At 47.9% G+C, this 16,009-nt stretch overlaps 1 protein-coding gene across 1 annotated transcript in view; it reads left to right on the top strand.

The window, feature by feature from the left end:
• The window catches only part of lrp2a (low density lipoprotein receptor-related protein 2a), a gene marked incomplete at both ends in the record, with an annotated part of 45,436 nt that overhangs the window by 22,506 nt on the left and 6,921 nt on the right, over window positions 1–16,009 (top strand). Inside the window, 28 exons of the mRNA XM_083681800.1 lie at window positions 139–267; window positions 1,013–1,179; window positions 1,285–1,428; window positions 1,733–1,842; window positions 2,351–2,528; window positions 2,772–2,985; window positions 3,332–3,571; window positions 3,963–4,151; window positions 4,619–5,545; window positions 5,721–5,886; window positions 6,030–6,188; window positions 6,380–6,669; window positions 6,775–6,987; window positions 7,561–7,593; window positions 7,685–7,927; window positions 8,087–8,212; window positions 8,326–8,445; window positions 9,039–9,170; window positions 9,707–9,908; window positions 10,143–10,438; window positions 10,832–11,498; window positions 11,638–11,808; window positions 12,290–12,513; window positions 12,754–12,931; window positions 13,070–13,266; window positions 13,466–13,711; window positions 13,919–14,047; window positions 15,015–15,134. Of these exons, the coding sequence (XP_083537926.1) occupies window positions 139–267; window positions 1,013–1,179; window positions 1,285–1,428; window positions 1,733–1,842; window positions 2,351–2,528; window positions 2,772–2,985; window positions 3,332–3,571; window positions 3,963–4,151; window positions 4,619–5,545; window positions 5,721–5,886; window positions 6,030–6,188; window positions 6,380–6,669; window positions 6,775–6,987; window positions 7,561–7,593; window positions 7,685–7,927; window positions 8,087–8,212; window positions 8,326–8,445; window positions 9,039–9,170; window positions 9,707–9,908; window positions 10,143–10,438; window positions 10,832–11,498; window positions 11,638–11,808; window positions 12,290–12,513; window positions 12,754–12,931; window positions 13,070–13,266; window positions 13,466–13,711; window positions 13,919–14,047; window positions 15,015–15,134 (6,210 nt within the window). The remainder of the gene's footprint in view (window positions 1–138; window positions 268–1,012; window positions 1,180–1,284; window positions 1,429–1,732; window positions 1,843–2,350; window positions 2,529–2,771; window positions 2,986–3,331; window positions 3,572–3,962; window positions 4,152–4,618; window positions 5,546–5,720; window positions 5,887–6,029; window positions 6,189–6,379; window positions 6,670–6,774; window positions 6,988–7,560; window positions 7,594–7,684; window positions 7,928–8,086; window positions 8,213–8,325; window positions 8,446–9,038; window positions 9,171–9,706; window positions 9,909–10,142; window positions 10,439–10,831; window positions 11,499–11,637; window positions 11,809–12,289; window positions 12,514–12,753; window positions 12,932–13,069; window positions 13,267–13,465; window positions 13,712–13,918; window positions 14,048–15,014; window positions 15,135–16,009) is intronic.

Genomic DNA, 16,009 nt, shown 5'->3' with positions numbered 1-16,009 from the left:
TAATGATATAAGCATAAACTATCGTATATACTATCGTATTACCATTGTATTTGGACTTGACTCAGCTTACTAACGTGTGTGTGTGTGTATGTGTGTGTGTGTGTGTGTGTATGTGTCTTTTATTGGCCCTGTGTGTAGGTGAAAACCACTGCTTGAGAAGCCCCTGTACTCATATCTGCCTGCTGTCAGCGGTGGGGCCCAGGTTCTACTCTTGTGCCTGCCCCTCAGGCTGGACCCTGGCAGCAGACCAAATCACCTGTGCCAGAGGTAGGCACCATGCCAATCTGAAGGAAACACTCATCACTCACAGTTTGATTAAAAAGTGAGATCAGATGCAACAGATAGGTTGTTATATTCATAATTCATAAGGTTTTTATTAGTAGAGGAGGTCTTTTTGTAAATGCCTACACACTCACTGGAGCTCTTCTGCATTCTTCTGCATTCTTCTGCATTCTGCATTCTTTGCTGTGTCCAGCTCTCAGTTGGCAAAAGGAGAAATCTCCTTGAACACTGGACTCATTTGCGAGGCTAGGGACTTGTCAACAGTATCCCATTTAAATGTTGTTGTAAAGTCCCGTTCCAGAGGTAAATATTGAGAATCATAAAAGTGTGTCTAAGGTTTCAACAAGACAAGGGACCTTTAATCTGAAGTCCAGGGAGTCCTCTTTAGGTCAACAGCTTAACCTATCTCAAGTTTCAGCTTGTTCAAGCCAGGCAGAACGCAGTCTCCCCTGAGGCCAATGATTACCCAAGAATGAAAATGCCTGCAGCTATCCATTGATTCTAATTTGTGATGACAAAGCGAATCAGGCAATCTGAAGCCCCCTCCTCTTTCAAGATTGGGAGCTCTTAAGACTGATGCTGTGTCATGATACAACATTGTGTTCAATTATGTATAATTTCATAGAAGCCATTATGATTCAGATTGCCAGTACTGCCAGGGTCCCAGTACAATATAGGCTTGTTCCATTAGTGCCACTAAATTGTAGTTGATGTCTTTGTTTTCCTGCAGTTGAGGATCCTTTCTTGGTGGTGGTGAGAGACAGTATCATCTATGGCATTTCCTTGAACCCGGAGGACAAGAGCAATGATGCCATGGTCCCCGTTGCTGGGCTTCAGAATGGATATGATGTCGACTTTGACGACATCGAACAGACCATCTATTGGGTGCAGCACCCAGTAAGTGTGATCACTCTCCACAGACATCTTGAGATGGCACTATTCTCCCCCTGGGTCTGATGAACCCTCTTCCCTCTGACCAACCCCATCCCATCTCTTCCCTAGGGTGAGATCCACAGAGTGAGGTCAGACGGAACCAACAGGACAGAGTTTGCCCCTGCTGCCATCCTGGGCTCCCCTGTAGGCCTGGCCCTGGACTGGATGACTGAGAACCTATACTACACCAACCCAGCCTCACAGTCTATTGAGGTGAGAAGACCGGCAAGCAGAATGGATTCCATACATACACTTTGCTCCTGTAAAGAGCAATAAAGTACTGTTATTTTTGAAGATGGGTGGCTGACTGTAATCAATTACTTGTACAATAGAGTAGGGTATTGTCACTTTGGAGATATGCTGTTGTCAGTGGTACACAGTAACTAAACTTCTATACTCTGAACTTTAAGATTGTACTAAGCATGACTACTCCATCACTGAAATACATTTAAATGTTGTAATTACAGCATTCCAGGGTTACACAGTAACTGACCAGTTGTATGTGTGTTTGGGGCAGGTTCTGAGGTTGAGAGGGGAGATACAATACAGGAAGACACTAATCACCAATAACGGCTCCCCAACTGGCGCGGGCACTCCGGTTGGCATCGTTGTGGACCCGGCACGTGGGTAAGCCCCATTTAACACTGCTCTGGCACGGCCGCTCATCCCCACAGCCACTGAGCCCTATCAGCCTGCCTGCCTGCCTGCCTGGTCTGCCCGCCATCTGCTCTGCCCCCAGAGAGAGCTCAACCAGTGTTACTGTACACCACACAACACGACACACTCCAACAACCTAGGACCAGGGAAACAGGCCACATATCAGCTGCTCACCTTCTGCTTTCATAATGTATAATGGCTTAACTTACTCCTACAGTATGTGATTTTATGTGATTTGAGGGGGGGCACAGTCCCGACACACACAATTACAATCAAATGTACGCCCATGGCTACACAGCATTTGTGCAAAAGCCCAGTGAATTTCCCCATTAGGGACAATAAAGTTGTATTGCACAAGACACACAGATTGCTACTGCCTCTTTTAAAAAAAAAATTAGTATCTGTAGATGTTATCATATGATGTTTTTTAGATGTTACAGTATGATCGCTGTATTCATAGCTGTGTCTCTTTTGTTAGGAAACTGTACTGGACGGACCAGGGCACAGAAAGTGGCATCCCTGCCAAGGTGGCCTCTGCCGACATGGATGGCTCCAACCCTGTCACCCTATTCACCAACAACCTGGACCATGTAGAGTTCATCACTGTGGACATCACAGAGAACAAGCTGTACTGGGCTGTCACAGGCACCGGAATAGTAGGTCTTCAGTCACACTCTTAACCACCATAATTCATATTCATATTTACCTGGCTGAAGACACTAACAACGTACACTTATGTAGTACATACATCCTCTATACATATTAACTAGGGTCCAAAGTTTTCCCTGCTTCGGTTATGTGGTCAGGAAACTTCAGGCCTTTCTTTGTTTGAGTAACCTTTTTCACTTGCTTGATGACTTGATGTCATTGAATTGAATGCAGTCTTGATGTCCCCACAGATTGAGCGCGGGGACCCAGACGGGACAAATCGCATCACTATTGTGACAGGCTTGTCCCATCCCTGGGGTGTGGCTGTTCACAAGAACTTCCTCTACTTCACCGACCGGGACTTTGAGGTCATAGAGCGAGTGGACAAGGCCACCGGGGCCAACAAAGTGGTGCTGCGTGACAATGTCTCTGGACTGAGAGTGCTGAAGGTGCACTACAGGGAGAGTGAGTATCTGAAGGGGTGTATTATACACAGCCAGGACAAAATAAGCCTCGCACTGTTCTCTGTATGAAATCAAGCCATGCTGTTTTGCTTATTCGTTTTTACAGATAAAGAATGGCTCGATTATGACATTGCTGTTAAAGTTAAGCACAAAGTTATAGCTGATGGGTAATTGCTATGAGGAAGGTCGCGAGAATATTAGTTTACCAGTTCTTCCTCCTCTTGGAAGAACATTTGGTATGGAATGAGCTGTGTTCCTTGAAAACAGAGCAGATAATTGCTCCCCTGAAAACAGAGCAGATAATTACTAGCTTTGAGACTGGCTTTGTAACTTCTCTGTCCCCACAGCCTCGGCAGGTACGTCCAATGGCTGCAGTAACAACATAGGTGTGTGTGAGCAGCTGTGCCTCCCTCGTCCCGGAGGCCTGTACACCTGTGCCTGTGCTACGGGCTTCAAGCTGAACGCTGACAACAGAACCTGCGCTCCGTACCAGTCCTACGTGGTCATCTCCACACTGTCTGCTATCAAGGGCTTCAGTCTGGAGGGGGAAGACCACTCTGAGGCCATGGTGCCTGTGGCTGGGAGAGGTGGGTGTTTGTCAAGACTACGGCTGTAGCCCTCTCTTAGGAGAGGTAACATAATACTGTATGGTTTCAGACAATTTAATCAGATAGATAGATGCAGTTGATTGCAGAGTTAAGGGGAAAATGTAGTTGTGATATCTTTATAGACCACAGTGATGATATGTTTTTAAAACAACTGGGCTCATTATTTCAAAATGTTCAATCTAGATTAGTTTTTGCTATCCAGGATCAGATCTATCTGGCAGATTTTAAGTAGTATAGGGGAAATCAGCCAGCTCGTTCTGATCCTGGATAGCAAAAAAGAATCCATATCATTCTGATCCAGATTTAAAAGTTTTGAAATACTGGGCCCTGATGATTTCTGTGTCTAACCTACTGTACTAATGCCCTGCAGGTCGTAATGCTCTGCATGTTGATGTCCACATGGCGTCTGGGTTCGTCTACTGGTGTGACTTCAGTAGCACAGTGGCGTCTCAGAACGGAATACGCCGGATCAAGCCTGACGGTGCCGGGTTCCGCAACGTGGTCACATCTGGGATCGGACGCAATGGGATCCGAGGCATCGCCGTGGACTGGGCTGCAGGTACTGTGTACACAACCATACACACCAGCTCTCCAGGAATTTGTTTAAATGTTGCCAACAGATAGAGACAGTAAAGAGAGAATAACAAGAGATCAGACCTGGAGTAGGTGACAGGAAAGAATATTTAACAGAGCAGAGAGTCAGCTAGGAGTGGAGCTTGCTGCTGATCTTGATACTGTGGCAATGAATGATTTAATTGATGGTCATTCCAAAATCCAGGGAAACAAATTCTGTTTGTCAGAACTATCACGATATTGTCCATGAGGTACTGTCAGCTGGGTTACACTGTCCTTACGTTACACCACTCAATAAGATGTGCATGACCACATGCTCTTTCCAGTAGATCTTATCTCAACCATCCAGTCACAATTGGTCAGTGTTGTTTAAGTCCATGTCTTTGCAGAATCCTTTGTTCAAATACACAGTGTATGATGCTGATATATTTGTATCTTGGCTGTACTTTTCAGGGAACCTCTATTTCACCAATGCCTTCCTCACTGAGACTTATGTGGAGGTGTTGCGGTTAAACACGACCTTCCGCCGTGTGCTGTTGAAGACCCAGGTGGACATGCCACGCCACATAGTGGTGGACCCTAAAAACAGATACCTCTTCTGGGCCGACTATGGCCAGAGCCCCAAGATAGAGCGGGCTCTGTTGGACGGAACCAACCGCACTGTACTGGTGTCTTCTGGGATCATAACCCCCCGAGGCCTGGCTCTGGACTACCAGACTGGCTACGTCTACTGGGTGGATGACTCCCTGGATATGATTGCCCGTGTCCACCCAGAGGGGGGAGAGACAGAGATAGTCAGGTATGGCAGCCGCTACCCCACCCCCTATGGGGTCACAGTGTTTGAGAGTAGCATTATCTGGGTGGACAGGAACCTCAAGAAGGTCTTCCAGGCCAGTAAGGAGCCCGGAAGTACAGAACAGCCTGCAGTGATCAGAGACAATGTCAACATGCTGAGAGACGTGACCATCTACGACCAGCGCACCCAGCCCAGCTCCGTCCAGCAGCTCAACCACAATCCCTGTCTAGAGGCTAACGGGGGCTGTGCCCACTTCTGCTTCGCCATCCCTGGGGCGGGACCTCAGACCAAGAAGTGTGGCTGTGCCTTTGGGAACCTGGCGGCGGACAACGCAGGCTGTGTGGTGTCGCGGGATGATTACCTCATCTACACCACTGAGAGCACAGTGCGGAGCCTGCGGCTGGACCCTGACGACCACGCGCTGCCCTTCCCTGTGGTCAACGTGCCCCGCACCTCCGTGGCCCTGGACTTCGACCGCACAGACAACAGGATCTACTTCACTCAGAGCTCAGGGGCTGGGACAAGCAAGATCAGCTACATCAGTCTGACCTCTCCCACCTCACCTCCTACAGTAGTGGCCTCAGGTAAGGAGCCAAACGTCTATGTTCATCTGTATGGTTTCTAAGTAACAGCATGATATATTGCATTTGGCTTTGAATGTTTTAGCCATTTTATGCATGCTCACGGATAGAATGATAAAAGATAAGCAGCACTTTTTATCCCAAGATATAGGCTCACTTTATGTTTGTGATTATGCAGATTTAGGGGCTCCTGATGGTATTGCCTATGATTGGATCAATAAAAGGATTTACTATAGCGACTACATCAACCAGACCATCAGCTCCATGGCTGTGGACGGTTCTCAGAGGTCCATCATCGCACGTGTACCCAGACCAAGGGCCATAATGCTGGATCCATGTAGGGGGTAAGACTGGGCAAACAAGAAAAGAATGTGAACAGTTCCATGCCTAAAGCTCTCACTCAATATCTTCTCTAAGTGTTTACTGTAGCATGTACACCATTGTTGATTTGACATTGGGATGACTGTTATACCCTTGTGTTTCACAGGTACATGTATTGGACGGACTGGGGGTCCAATGCGAAGATTGAGCGTGCTACTTTAGGGGGCAATTTCAGAACAGAGCTTGTGAACAGCAGCCTTGTGTGGCCTAATGGACTGACCCTGGACTATGAAGAACAGAGACTGTACTGGGCAGATGCCAGCCTGTAAGACCTTCTAATACCTCAGAAGTCTATAACTGTCAGTTTCAGACCTTGGTAGAAAATCTGTTCTCTATCAAATACTGTGTGTAAGATCACTTAATGTGTGTTAGATTTAGCTTTCTTGGCACACGCAGGCCAGGTTAGTTTCTGTTGATTCTAATGCTATGCGCTGTGTGTTTCTTCTGCCTTTTCAGACAGAAGATTGAGCGCTGCTCTCTCAATGGGGCCAATCGGGAGGTCATTGTCAGCACAGCCATCTACCCCTTTGCCATGACCATGTTCGGTCAGTACATCTACTGGACTGACTGGAACACTCGCAGTATCTACCGGGCTAACAAGCATGACGGCTCTGACCTGAAGGTGATGGTCCAGAACCTTCCATCCAGGCCCATGGACGTCCATGTGCTGGCCAACAGCAAGCAGCAGCAGTGTAACAGCCCCTGCCAACAGTTCAATGGAGGCTGTAGTCATATCTGTACCCCAGGTACTGGCAGCTTACCCCTGTAAACCTGTGAGATCTGTGTTATTTTATTTTTGTGATGTTTGTGTTTCGTAGCTGTCATACAACCATGAGTGTCACTCTTTCTAGGACCCCAGGGTGCCGAGTGTCATTGTCCGTCAGAGGGGCGCTGGTACCTGGCTGACAACAAGCACTGCATAGTTGACAACGGGACCCGTTGCCAGACGGGCCAGTTCACCTGTATGAACGGACGCTGTATCCGCGCTCAGTGGAAGTGTGACAATGATAACGACTGTGGCGATGGCAGTGATGAGCTGGAGCGAGTCTGTGGTATGGTGCTTAGTAGAACCTGTGTCGTGCCTGTTTTGTACAATTATGCTGATGGTCTTATTCGTCGAGGAATGTCTTGTCATGCTAATGGCATAATTTTGCATGTCTTGATGTAATGCATAGCTGAATGTTATTGATTTATCAGTGATTAATGTCAGTGCTTTATCAGACCCTAGTCCAGAGTTATGTGTTTAGATGTTAGTATATGTTATCTGTGGTTTGTGTTTGGTGATGGTGCTTTCTGTTGTACAGTGATTGGTACATCTACTCTCTCTCTCTCTCTCTCTCTCTCTGTCTCTGTCTCTCTCTCTCTCTCTCTCTCTCTCTCTCTCTCTCTCTCTCTCTCTCTCTCTCTCTCTCTCTCTCTCTCTCTGAACTACTCTGAACTGCCGCTAACATGGTGCCTCTAACCAAGTTTCTGTTTCTCACTGCAACAACTCTCTTTTTCAGGATCCAAGAGTGATTTCAACCCTTTTGGTGTGTATGCTTGCTTTTCACTAATCTAATCTAACCATGGTGATGCTTGTTCTCTTGTAAAAACCACATACTAACCAATAAAACAATGTACTTGTATCTTGCATGCAGTCCCTCAAGTGGCATCATTTATTGCCCTGTCAGGTAAAGTCAATATACACCAGCTAGCTCACGTTCACCTGATCTCTCACCCCATTGGCTAGAGCTCTGACGTGTGTTTGGTTCTGATTGGCAGCCTTCGTCACCTGCGAGCCCACTGTGTTCACCTGTGGAAATGGTCGCTGTGTGCCCTACCACTACCGCTGTGACCACTACAATGACTGTGGGGACAACAGTGATGAGGTAGGGTGTTTGTTCCGGCCCTGCGACCCCAACTCTGAGTTCACCTGTAACAACGGTCGCTGTATCGCCAAGGACTACGTCTGTAATGGCATCAACAACTGCTATGATAATGGCACGTCGGACGAGCAAAACTGTCGTAAGTCTACTGTGCTGCACACAACATGACTTGGTCACTTCAACCAGAAATATTTGTTCATGGATTAGAGGAGTGTCTATGGTAAAGACTGGAAGATGCAGTTTTAGAAATGTGAGGTCTTCATTGTCAAAAACACAAATATTTCACCCTTCTTCTCAGCGGACCGAACCTGTCAGCCAGACCACACCAAGTGCCATACCAACAACATCTGCATCCCACGCTCCTACCTGTGTGACGGGGACAACGACTGTGGGGACATGAGTGATGAGAGCCCTACACACTGTGGTGAGTCCCTTAGGACAACAGCCAATGGGTATGCTTAGACAGAGAGAGAGAGATCCTGTGGTCCCCTCTTCATGACTGATATATGAAATGACCGTAAGCCTGTCTCCCTGCAGCCACCTCCACATGTTCCCAGACTGAGTTCCGCTGCTCCAGCGGTCGCTGTATCCCAGCCCACTGGTACTGTGATGGAGGGACTGACTGTGCTGATGGGTCTGACGAGCCCTCCTCCTGCAGTGAGTACTACAGACCCCTCTCTCAGTAATGGTGTAAATGGTGTGTGAGTGTGTGTGTAGATTTGTAGTGTTACCAAATTGTGTTTGTGTGTGTTTGTGTGCATGCGTGCATGCCTGTGTGCCTTGTGTGTGTGTGTGTGTGTGTATGTGTGTGTGTGTGTGTGTGTGTGTGTGTGCAGCATGGGTGACGTGAGTGTGTGAGTCAGTGGTGTATCCCTTTGTTGGGGATGTGGTCAGTCAGGCCTCCTATTGTCTGCAGCATTCCTCCATGGTGACGCCCCCCAGTCTCCTCTGACAAACACTGCCCCTCCTCCTTCCTTTGTTGCAGGAGAGTTACAGAGCCTGACTTTAGCTTTTGTTTGAATAGATCACCACTGATGGGAATGCAGAGTTGCCATGACTATTTTGATAGCCTCATCACCATTGTTTTGGTTAAGCCATTCACTACTTTTTCTCATTGGCCATTTCAAAACCAATTAGCAAGTACACAATGTATTTTATTGTGTATTGTGCATAATAGTATAATTCTAACTTTAATCGAATGACATGCACAGTATAAATGGTTGGGTTTACGTGCCCTTTCCTCTCTCCAGCCACCCTGGTGAGAACCTGCAACACAAATCAGTTCCGCTGTGACGACGGCAGGTGCATCGGCTCTTCCTGGATCTGTGATGGGGACAATGACTGTGGAGACATGAGTGACGAGGACCAGAGACACAACTGTGGTGAGTATCTTCTCTCTCCTCTCCAACCTCCCCCCCCTCTCCCCTCCTCCCCCCTCCCCCTCCCCCCGCCCCCTCCCTCGTCAGGAAACGTCAGGAGGCATGCCAACCAGGGGGGGTCGAAAGAGAGAGGGAGAGAAAGAGAGAGAGAGAGAGAGAGTAGACTGACGTCTTTGGCTCCTGTTGAAGGTCTCCGGCCAGAGTCTAAGGAGCTCGCATTCCTGATTTCCCCCTGCCTCACTCGTTACTTTGTGCCTCCTGGCTGCCTGGCTCAGGGTGGATCAAGACCCTTATGTCATGCCTCACCAATGTGTGGTGCTAACAATAAGGAGCCTGGAGCGGAGGCCTGGACACACCGCTCGCCTCTGCATGAGTCTCACTTCAAACAATGGGGATCAATCACATTAGGCGGATAGGAAACTCCACGGCTAGAAGTCTGGAAATACAGTTAGGAATGCTAGAAATGCAAAAAATGCGAGGGTTATGGAGGCATCATCAGATGTAATTTGGTGTAATTTTCTGTCCCCTCTGGTCTGCAGCCAATCGTACATGCTCAGCCTCAGAGTTCACCTGTGTGAACAACCAGCCCCCACAGCGGAAGTGCATCCCTCATGATTGGGTGTGTGACGGTGATGCGGACTGTGCAGATGCACTGGATGAGCACCAGAACTGCACACGGAGGTCCTGTGGTGTCAATGAGTTCAGCTGCAGCAACGGCCTCTGCATACGCAGCTCTTATAGGTATGAGAACATGGAACTGGCAGCTTTCACCAGGAAAAACAACACAAACACAAATGTGTGACGTTATCATAGAAATAATATTCAACTGAAATGCATACTGTATTGACAGCTATGCAAGTCAGATTTCTTCAGTTCATAATTGTTGTGTAGTTTGTCAGCTTGTGTCAATCTTGACACGACAGCGCCCCCTGGTGTACAAGGAAGCACACTGAGTGAGTGTTGTTTTGGTGGCAGGTGTGACAGGCGTAATGACTGTGGTGACAGTAGTGATGAGCAGGGATGTACCTATCAGCCGTGCCAGCAGCACCAGTTCACCTGCCAGAACGGCCGCTGTGTGTCCCACGACTTCATCTGTGACGGCGACAATGACTGCGGGGACGAGTCTGACGAGCTGGAGCACCTGTGCCACACGCCAGTGCCCACCTGCCCCCCTGGCCAGTTCAGGTGTGACAATGGGAACTGTGTCCCCCTCAGCAACGTGTGTGACAGGACCGATGACTGCTCTGATCACAGTGATGAGAAGGGCTGTGGTGAGTGATTACAATCAGTGTATAAGATCTGTCATTCAGTAAGATAAAAAAATAAAAATAAAAAAAAAATTATTGTAAATTTATTTTGTAAAACCCCCCCCAAAAAACACTTATAGTAGTGAATTAAGTTGTCAATTATGTTCCTCAAATTTGTTTTCTTTTGTTAATTTAAATTGATTTGTATCCAACTTCTCAAAAGATACATATTTTCAGAACATGTTAGGAATGAGTTTTGAGGAATGAGTGTTACACAATATAAACAGAAATAATATAAAAACATATATTTTACTATTCACTACTATGTTATTATTGAGGTCTACCTTTTGTAGTTATTCGTCAACTAAACTGTAAACTCTCACTAATGCTTGCTCCTTCTCTGTCTGCTGGCTGCAGGTATTAATGAATGCACAGACCCCTCCATGCACCACTGTGACCACAACTGCACTGACACCCCCACCAGCTTCATCTGCACCTGTCGCCCTGGCTACCGCCTCATGTCCGACAACAAGACGTGTGACGACATCAACGAGTGTGCCGAGACGCCTAGCGTGTGCAGTCAGGTGTGTGAGAACACCGTTGGTTCCTACGTGTGTAAGTGTGCCCCCGGGTTCCTCCGAGAACCAGACGGTCGTAGCTGTCGCCAGAACAGCAACATCACGCCTTACCTAATCTTCAGCAACCGTTACTACCTGAGGAACCTCTCTACAGACGGAGAGGACTACTCACTCATCCTACAGGGCCTCAGCAGTGTGGTAGCCATGGACTTTGACCGCGTGGAGAAGCGTCTGTACTGGATTGACGTGAGCCGCAGGGTGGTCGAAAGGATGTTCTACAACGGCAGTAACAGGGAGGTGGTGATGAACGGGGTGTTGCATGGGGAGGGACTGGCTGTTGATTGGGTGGCCAGGAAGCTCTACTGGGTGGACAGCTTCCTGGACTGTCTCAAAGTGTCAGAGCTGGACGGACGGTTTGTTAGGAAGCTGGCGGAACACTGTGTGGATGGGAATAATACCTACTGCTTTGAAAACCCCAGGGCCATCGTCATTCACCCGAAATACGGGTGAGTAGATTCCTTCCAATTATCATCATGTTGATAAATTAGTAGGCACACCTCTTAGGGAGAGTGAAATTGATTCTCACTCCATTGGATATGGCCAGGTTTCTGAAGCATTCTTAACTTGTGCTGTGGTTCTTGTCAGGTATGTCTACTGGACGGACTGGGGGGACAAAGCCTTCATCGGTCGTGTTGGAATGGATGGGAACAACAAGACAGCCATCATCACCACCAAGATAGAGTGGCCCAATGGCATCACTATTGACTACACTAACGACAAGCTGTACTGGTCCGATGCACATCTCAATTACATAGAGTAAGACACATACAATCATGCTCTGTTACAATACTCTAAATGTACTGGCCTGTAACCCTAATATTATTATTACTACTACTACTACCCTACAACTACTCCTTTAGCCCTACTACTACTACTACTACTACTACTACTCCTACTACTACTACTATTACTACTCCTACTACTACTACTACTACTACTACTACTACTACTACTACTACTACTACTACTACTACTCCTACTACTACTACTACTACTACTACTACTACTACTACTACTACTACTACTACTACTACTACTCCTACTACTACTACTACTACTACTACTACTACTCCTACTACTACTACTACTACTACTACTACTACTACTACTCCTACTACTACTACTACTACTACTACTACTACTCCTACTACTACTACTACTACTACTACTACTCCTACTACTACTATTACTACTACTACTACTACTCCTGTAACCCAACTACTCCTCTGTTCCTTAGGTACTCTGACCTGGAGGGACACCACAGACACACGGTGTATGACGGGGTGCTGCCCCATCCGTTTGCCCTGACTGTGTTTGAGGAGACATTGTACTGGACTGACTGGAACACCCGCACCGTGGAGAAAGGAAACAAGTACGATGGCACGGGCCGCCAGTCTCTGGTCAACACCACACACCGCCCCTTCGACATACACGTGTGCCACCCCTACAGACAGCCCATCGGTGAGTCCCAGAGCCAGTAGTAACCTGAGTATCCTGTCTTCAAGAGCCCTCTCTTTAGTGTCATCTTCCTTCCCCTACACTCAGATTGGCATCACCTCTTTATACAGACATTTCCTGCTCCTTAAGTCCATTTAAGTGTTTACTTGCAGTAAAACAATGCCGTGCCTGTGTGTATGTTTGCCCAGCTGGAGTGAATAGGGGATGTTTGACTGATTCTTTGACCCCCGCCCCCTCCCACAGTGACCAACCCCTGTGCCGTGAACAATGGAGGCTGCTCCCACCTGTGTCTGATCCGTGACGGAGGGCGGGGTCACACCTGTGAATGCCCCGACCACTTCCTGACTGTCCAGCTGGGGGGCGTGGCTCGCTGCCTGCCCATGTGCACCAGCACTCAGTACAGATGTGCGGACAATGAACGGTGAGAAGGCGCCCACAGCCGAGTTTAACTGTACACTCATTGCCTCTGTAGCCTATAAGCTGTGATGTTAATGAGTTGTTGGTAAGCCCTAAACAGTATCCCCCCCCCCCCCCCCCCCCCACACACACACACACACAGTTGCATCTCTATCTGGTGGAAGTGTGATGGCCAGCGGGACTGCAGAGACGGCTCTGATGAGCCCTCCACATGCCCCAGTCGCCACTGCCGGCTAGGCCAGTTCCAGTGCAACGATGGCAACTGCACCAGTCCCCACTTTCTGTGCAACAGCAACCAGGACTGCCATGATGGCTCTGATGAAGACCCTGTGCTCTGTGGTGGGTATAGCATTTAGCATTTAGCATTTAGCATTCACATTTTTGTTTTAGCACTTGAAATGGTATTTACTGTATGAAATGTACTTTAAAAGTAAAGTCCTTGCCATCCTGGTTGATTTTCCTTGGTCTTTGTTTTTTAAAGTACAAGGATAGGTTTATTCCCGTTCCGTAGACTGAATAAACTGTTCTCTCTGTGCAGCCACCCACCAGTGTGAGACCCACCAGTGGCAGTGCACCAATAAGAGATGCATCCCGGAGTCGTGGCAGTGTGACAGTGAGGACGACTGTGGTGACGGCTCTGACGAGGAGCCCACCCACTGCTCCAGCAGGACCTGCAGACCCGGCCAGTTCAAGTGTCGGAACGGACGCTGTATCCCCCAGAACTGGAAATGTGACGTCGACGACGACTGTGGCGACAACTCTGACGAGCCACTGGAGGAGTGCAGTGAGTGAAACACACACACACACACACACACACACACACACACACACACACACACACACACACACACACACTCACACACACACACAAACACACACACACACACAAACACAAACACACACACACACACACACACACACACACACACACACACTTACTCAAAAGCTGTTTTTCTTCATCGTTGACGTCCTTGATGTGCTCTTCTTCCAGTGGGGCCGTCTTACCGCTGTGACAACCACACCGAGTTTGACTGCAAGACCAACTACCGCTGTGTGCCACTCTGGTCTCTGTGCAACGGCCACAATGACTGTAGAGACAACAGTGACGAGCAGACCTGCGGTGAGTCTAGTTCACAACAACACCAGCACACTGACACACAGTAAATCATCCAGCTCAGCTCCATGGCACTGAATGAGAAGGGTTTGTAATAGAGACCAATGTGTGTTGAGAGTGAATGAGGGGCTATTAGCCAACACCCTCACCCTCCAGTGGAACATTACAGAGTGTGGAAGTGGAAGGTGCTGATGGAGAGGGTCTCACCACTCCCCCTCATATTCACCTACCCCTGAGAGAAGGCTCAGGATTTATGGGCTGTGTGTGTGTGTGTGTGTGTGTGTGTGTGTGTGTGTGTGTGTGTGTGTGTGTGTGTGTGTGCTCGCGCTCAGTGGTGTGGAGGACAAGGTTCACACACTGCACTCTTTGTGCTGCGCCCGATCCACACACACACACACACACACACACACACACACACACACACACACACACACACACACAGACACACACACACCAGCCCAAGCCCTCCCATCTCTTATCAGAGGCCCTCACTCCATTAGTGCCATCCCCACGCAGGAGGGGAGATCCGCGCTAATCTGGCTGTAAGAATGCAGCGGTCGGGCCAGGTGGAGGGCCAGCACTAGTACTATCTCTAACCCCCAGCACTGTGTGGTAGAGACAGCTCAGCCCAGCTCTCCTCCTCTCCTCCTCTCCTCCTCTCCACCTCTCCTCTCCTATAGACCTGGCATAACTCAGAGCTCATCCATTTGAGGCATGCTGATACTCTACTCCCCCCACATGATCACATCTGCTTTAATTAAAAACCAGGGGGCACCACCTCACTTCAAAGCTCTGTGGTCTAGTTATCATCATCGCTATATTGAATAGCGTGATGCACAGTGTTCAAGAATTTCTCATTAATCTGGTAATGTCTTGCTGCACCTACAAAAGTGTAAACGGTGGGTCTGTGTGTGTCTGTCTGTCTGTCTGTCTATGACAGTGAGTCATAACCCTGTGTTTGCCCCGGTTTCAGACGAGGTGACCTGTAACCCTCTTGGGGACTTCCGCTGTGACAACCACCAGTGTATCCCCCTGCGCTGGAGGTGTGACGGGGACAACGACTGTGGGGACAACTCAGACGAGCGCAGCTGCAGTGAGTTCTGCCCTACATTAAATAAATGTATAAAAGACACTTTATTACTGATTTCAGGGTTGAAACACCGGTGTCAGAAACTGTTGTTGAACATGGCTCTAACATGAACACGGCACATACCTTAGTTTGTGTGGCTTGGTCAGACTGGGACTTACAAGGACAAGTCTTTTGTGCCCCCTGTGAAAACTCCCCCCTCTGTTCCAATCACACCTAACTAAGAGGCTATTTTTTACAGTTGGTTGCAGTTTTTACAGTATGAGTCTCTGCCCAGCATCTCTAGTGGGGGATTCCATGAAATAGGGTCGTTGATGGCAAAGAATGGGCCTGTTATTGTTTTATCAGATAACAAAGTGCTCTTGTAAAAGACTTCACACTTCTCTCCTCAGCCTCAATATCAGTGTGCAGCAGGCTTATCAGCTGGTCGAGAAACGACCTGTCCTCAGCATGTCAGGGCCTGGGAGTGAGGGAGGCTGTCCACCTCTGCCCTGGAGAATTTAAACAACTCTGAGATACATGTCAGCTAATGAGGATAATGGGAGTGCTTCAAAGGAGAACCAACCTCTCTCACTAAATCACTATGTTGTATGATGAAACCTTAGTGCCACTCCCCTTGTAACTGCTGTGGTAATGCACAGGGAAAACAACCTCAGACAAATTCCATGAACTCACCACAGAAAAATGGCTGGATGGTTGCTTGTTTTGACATATTTTGAATTTGTAGTTTGATGAAGATAAAAATGATATATCAAATCCATCATTGTATCTATATAATCTTGATATATATAAAATATCAAATAGTACAGTTATAATGTAATGCCCACTGCCAGCTCTGTCTACATAATAGTGTGAGCTACGACCATGATAATCGTAACGTA

Source organism: Argentina silus (genome assembly GCF_951799395.1).
Source record: "Argentina silus genome assembly, chromosome: 12".
Lineage (NCBI taxonomy): Eukaryota > Metazoa > Chordata > Actinopteri > Argentiniformes > Argentinidae > Argentina > Argentina silus.
The sequence above is the reverse complement of the archived record's forward strand: the minus strand, read 5'-3'. Positions and strand labels throughout refer to the sequence as shown.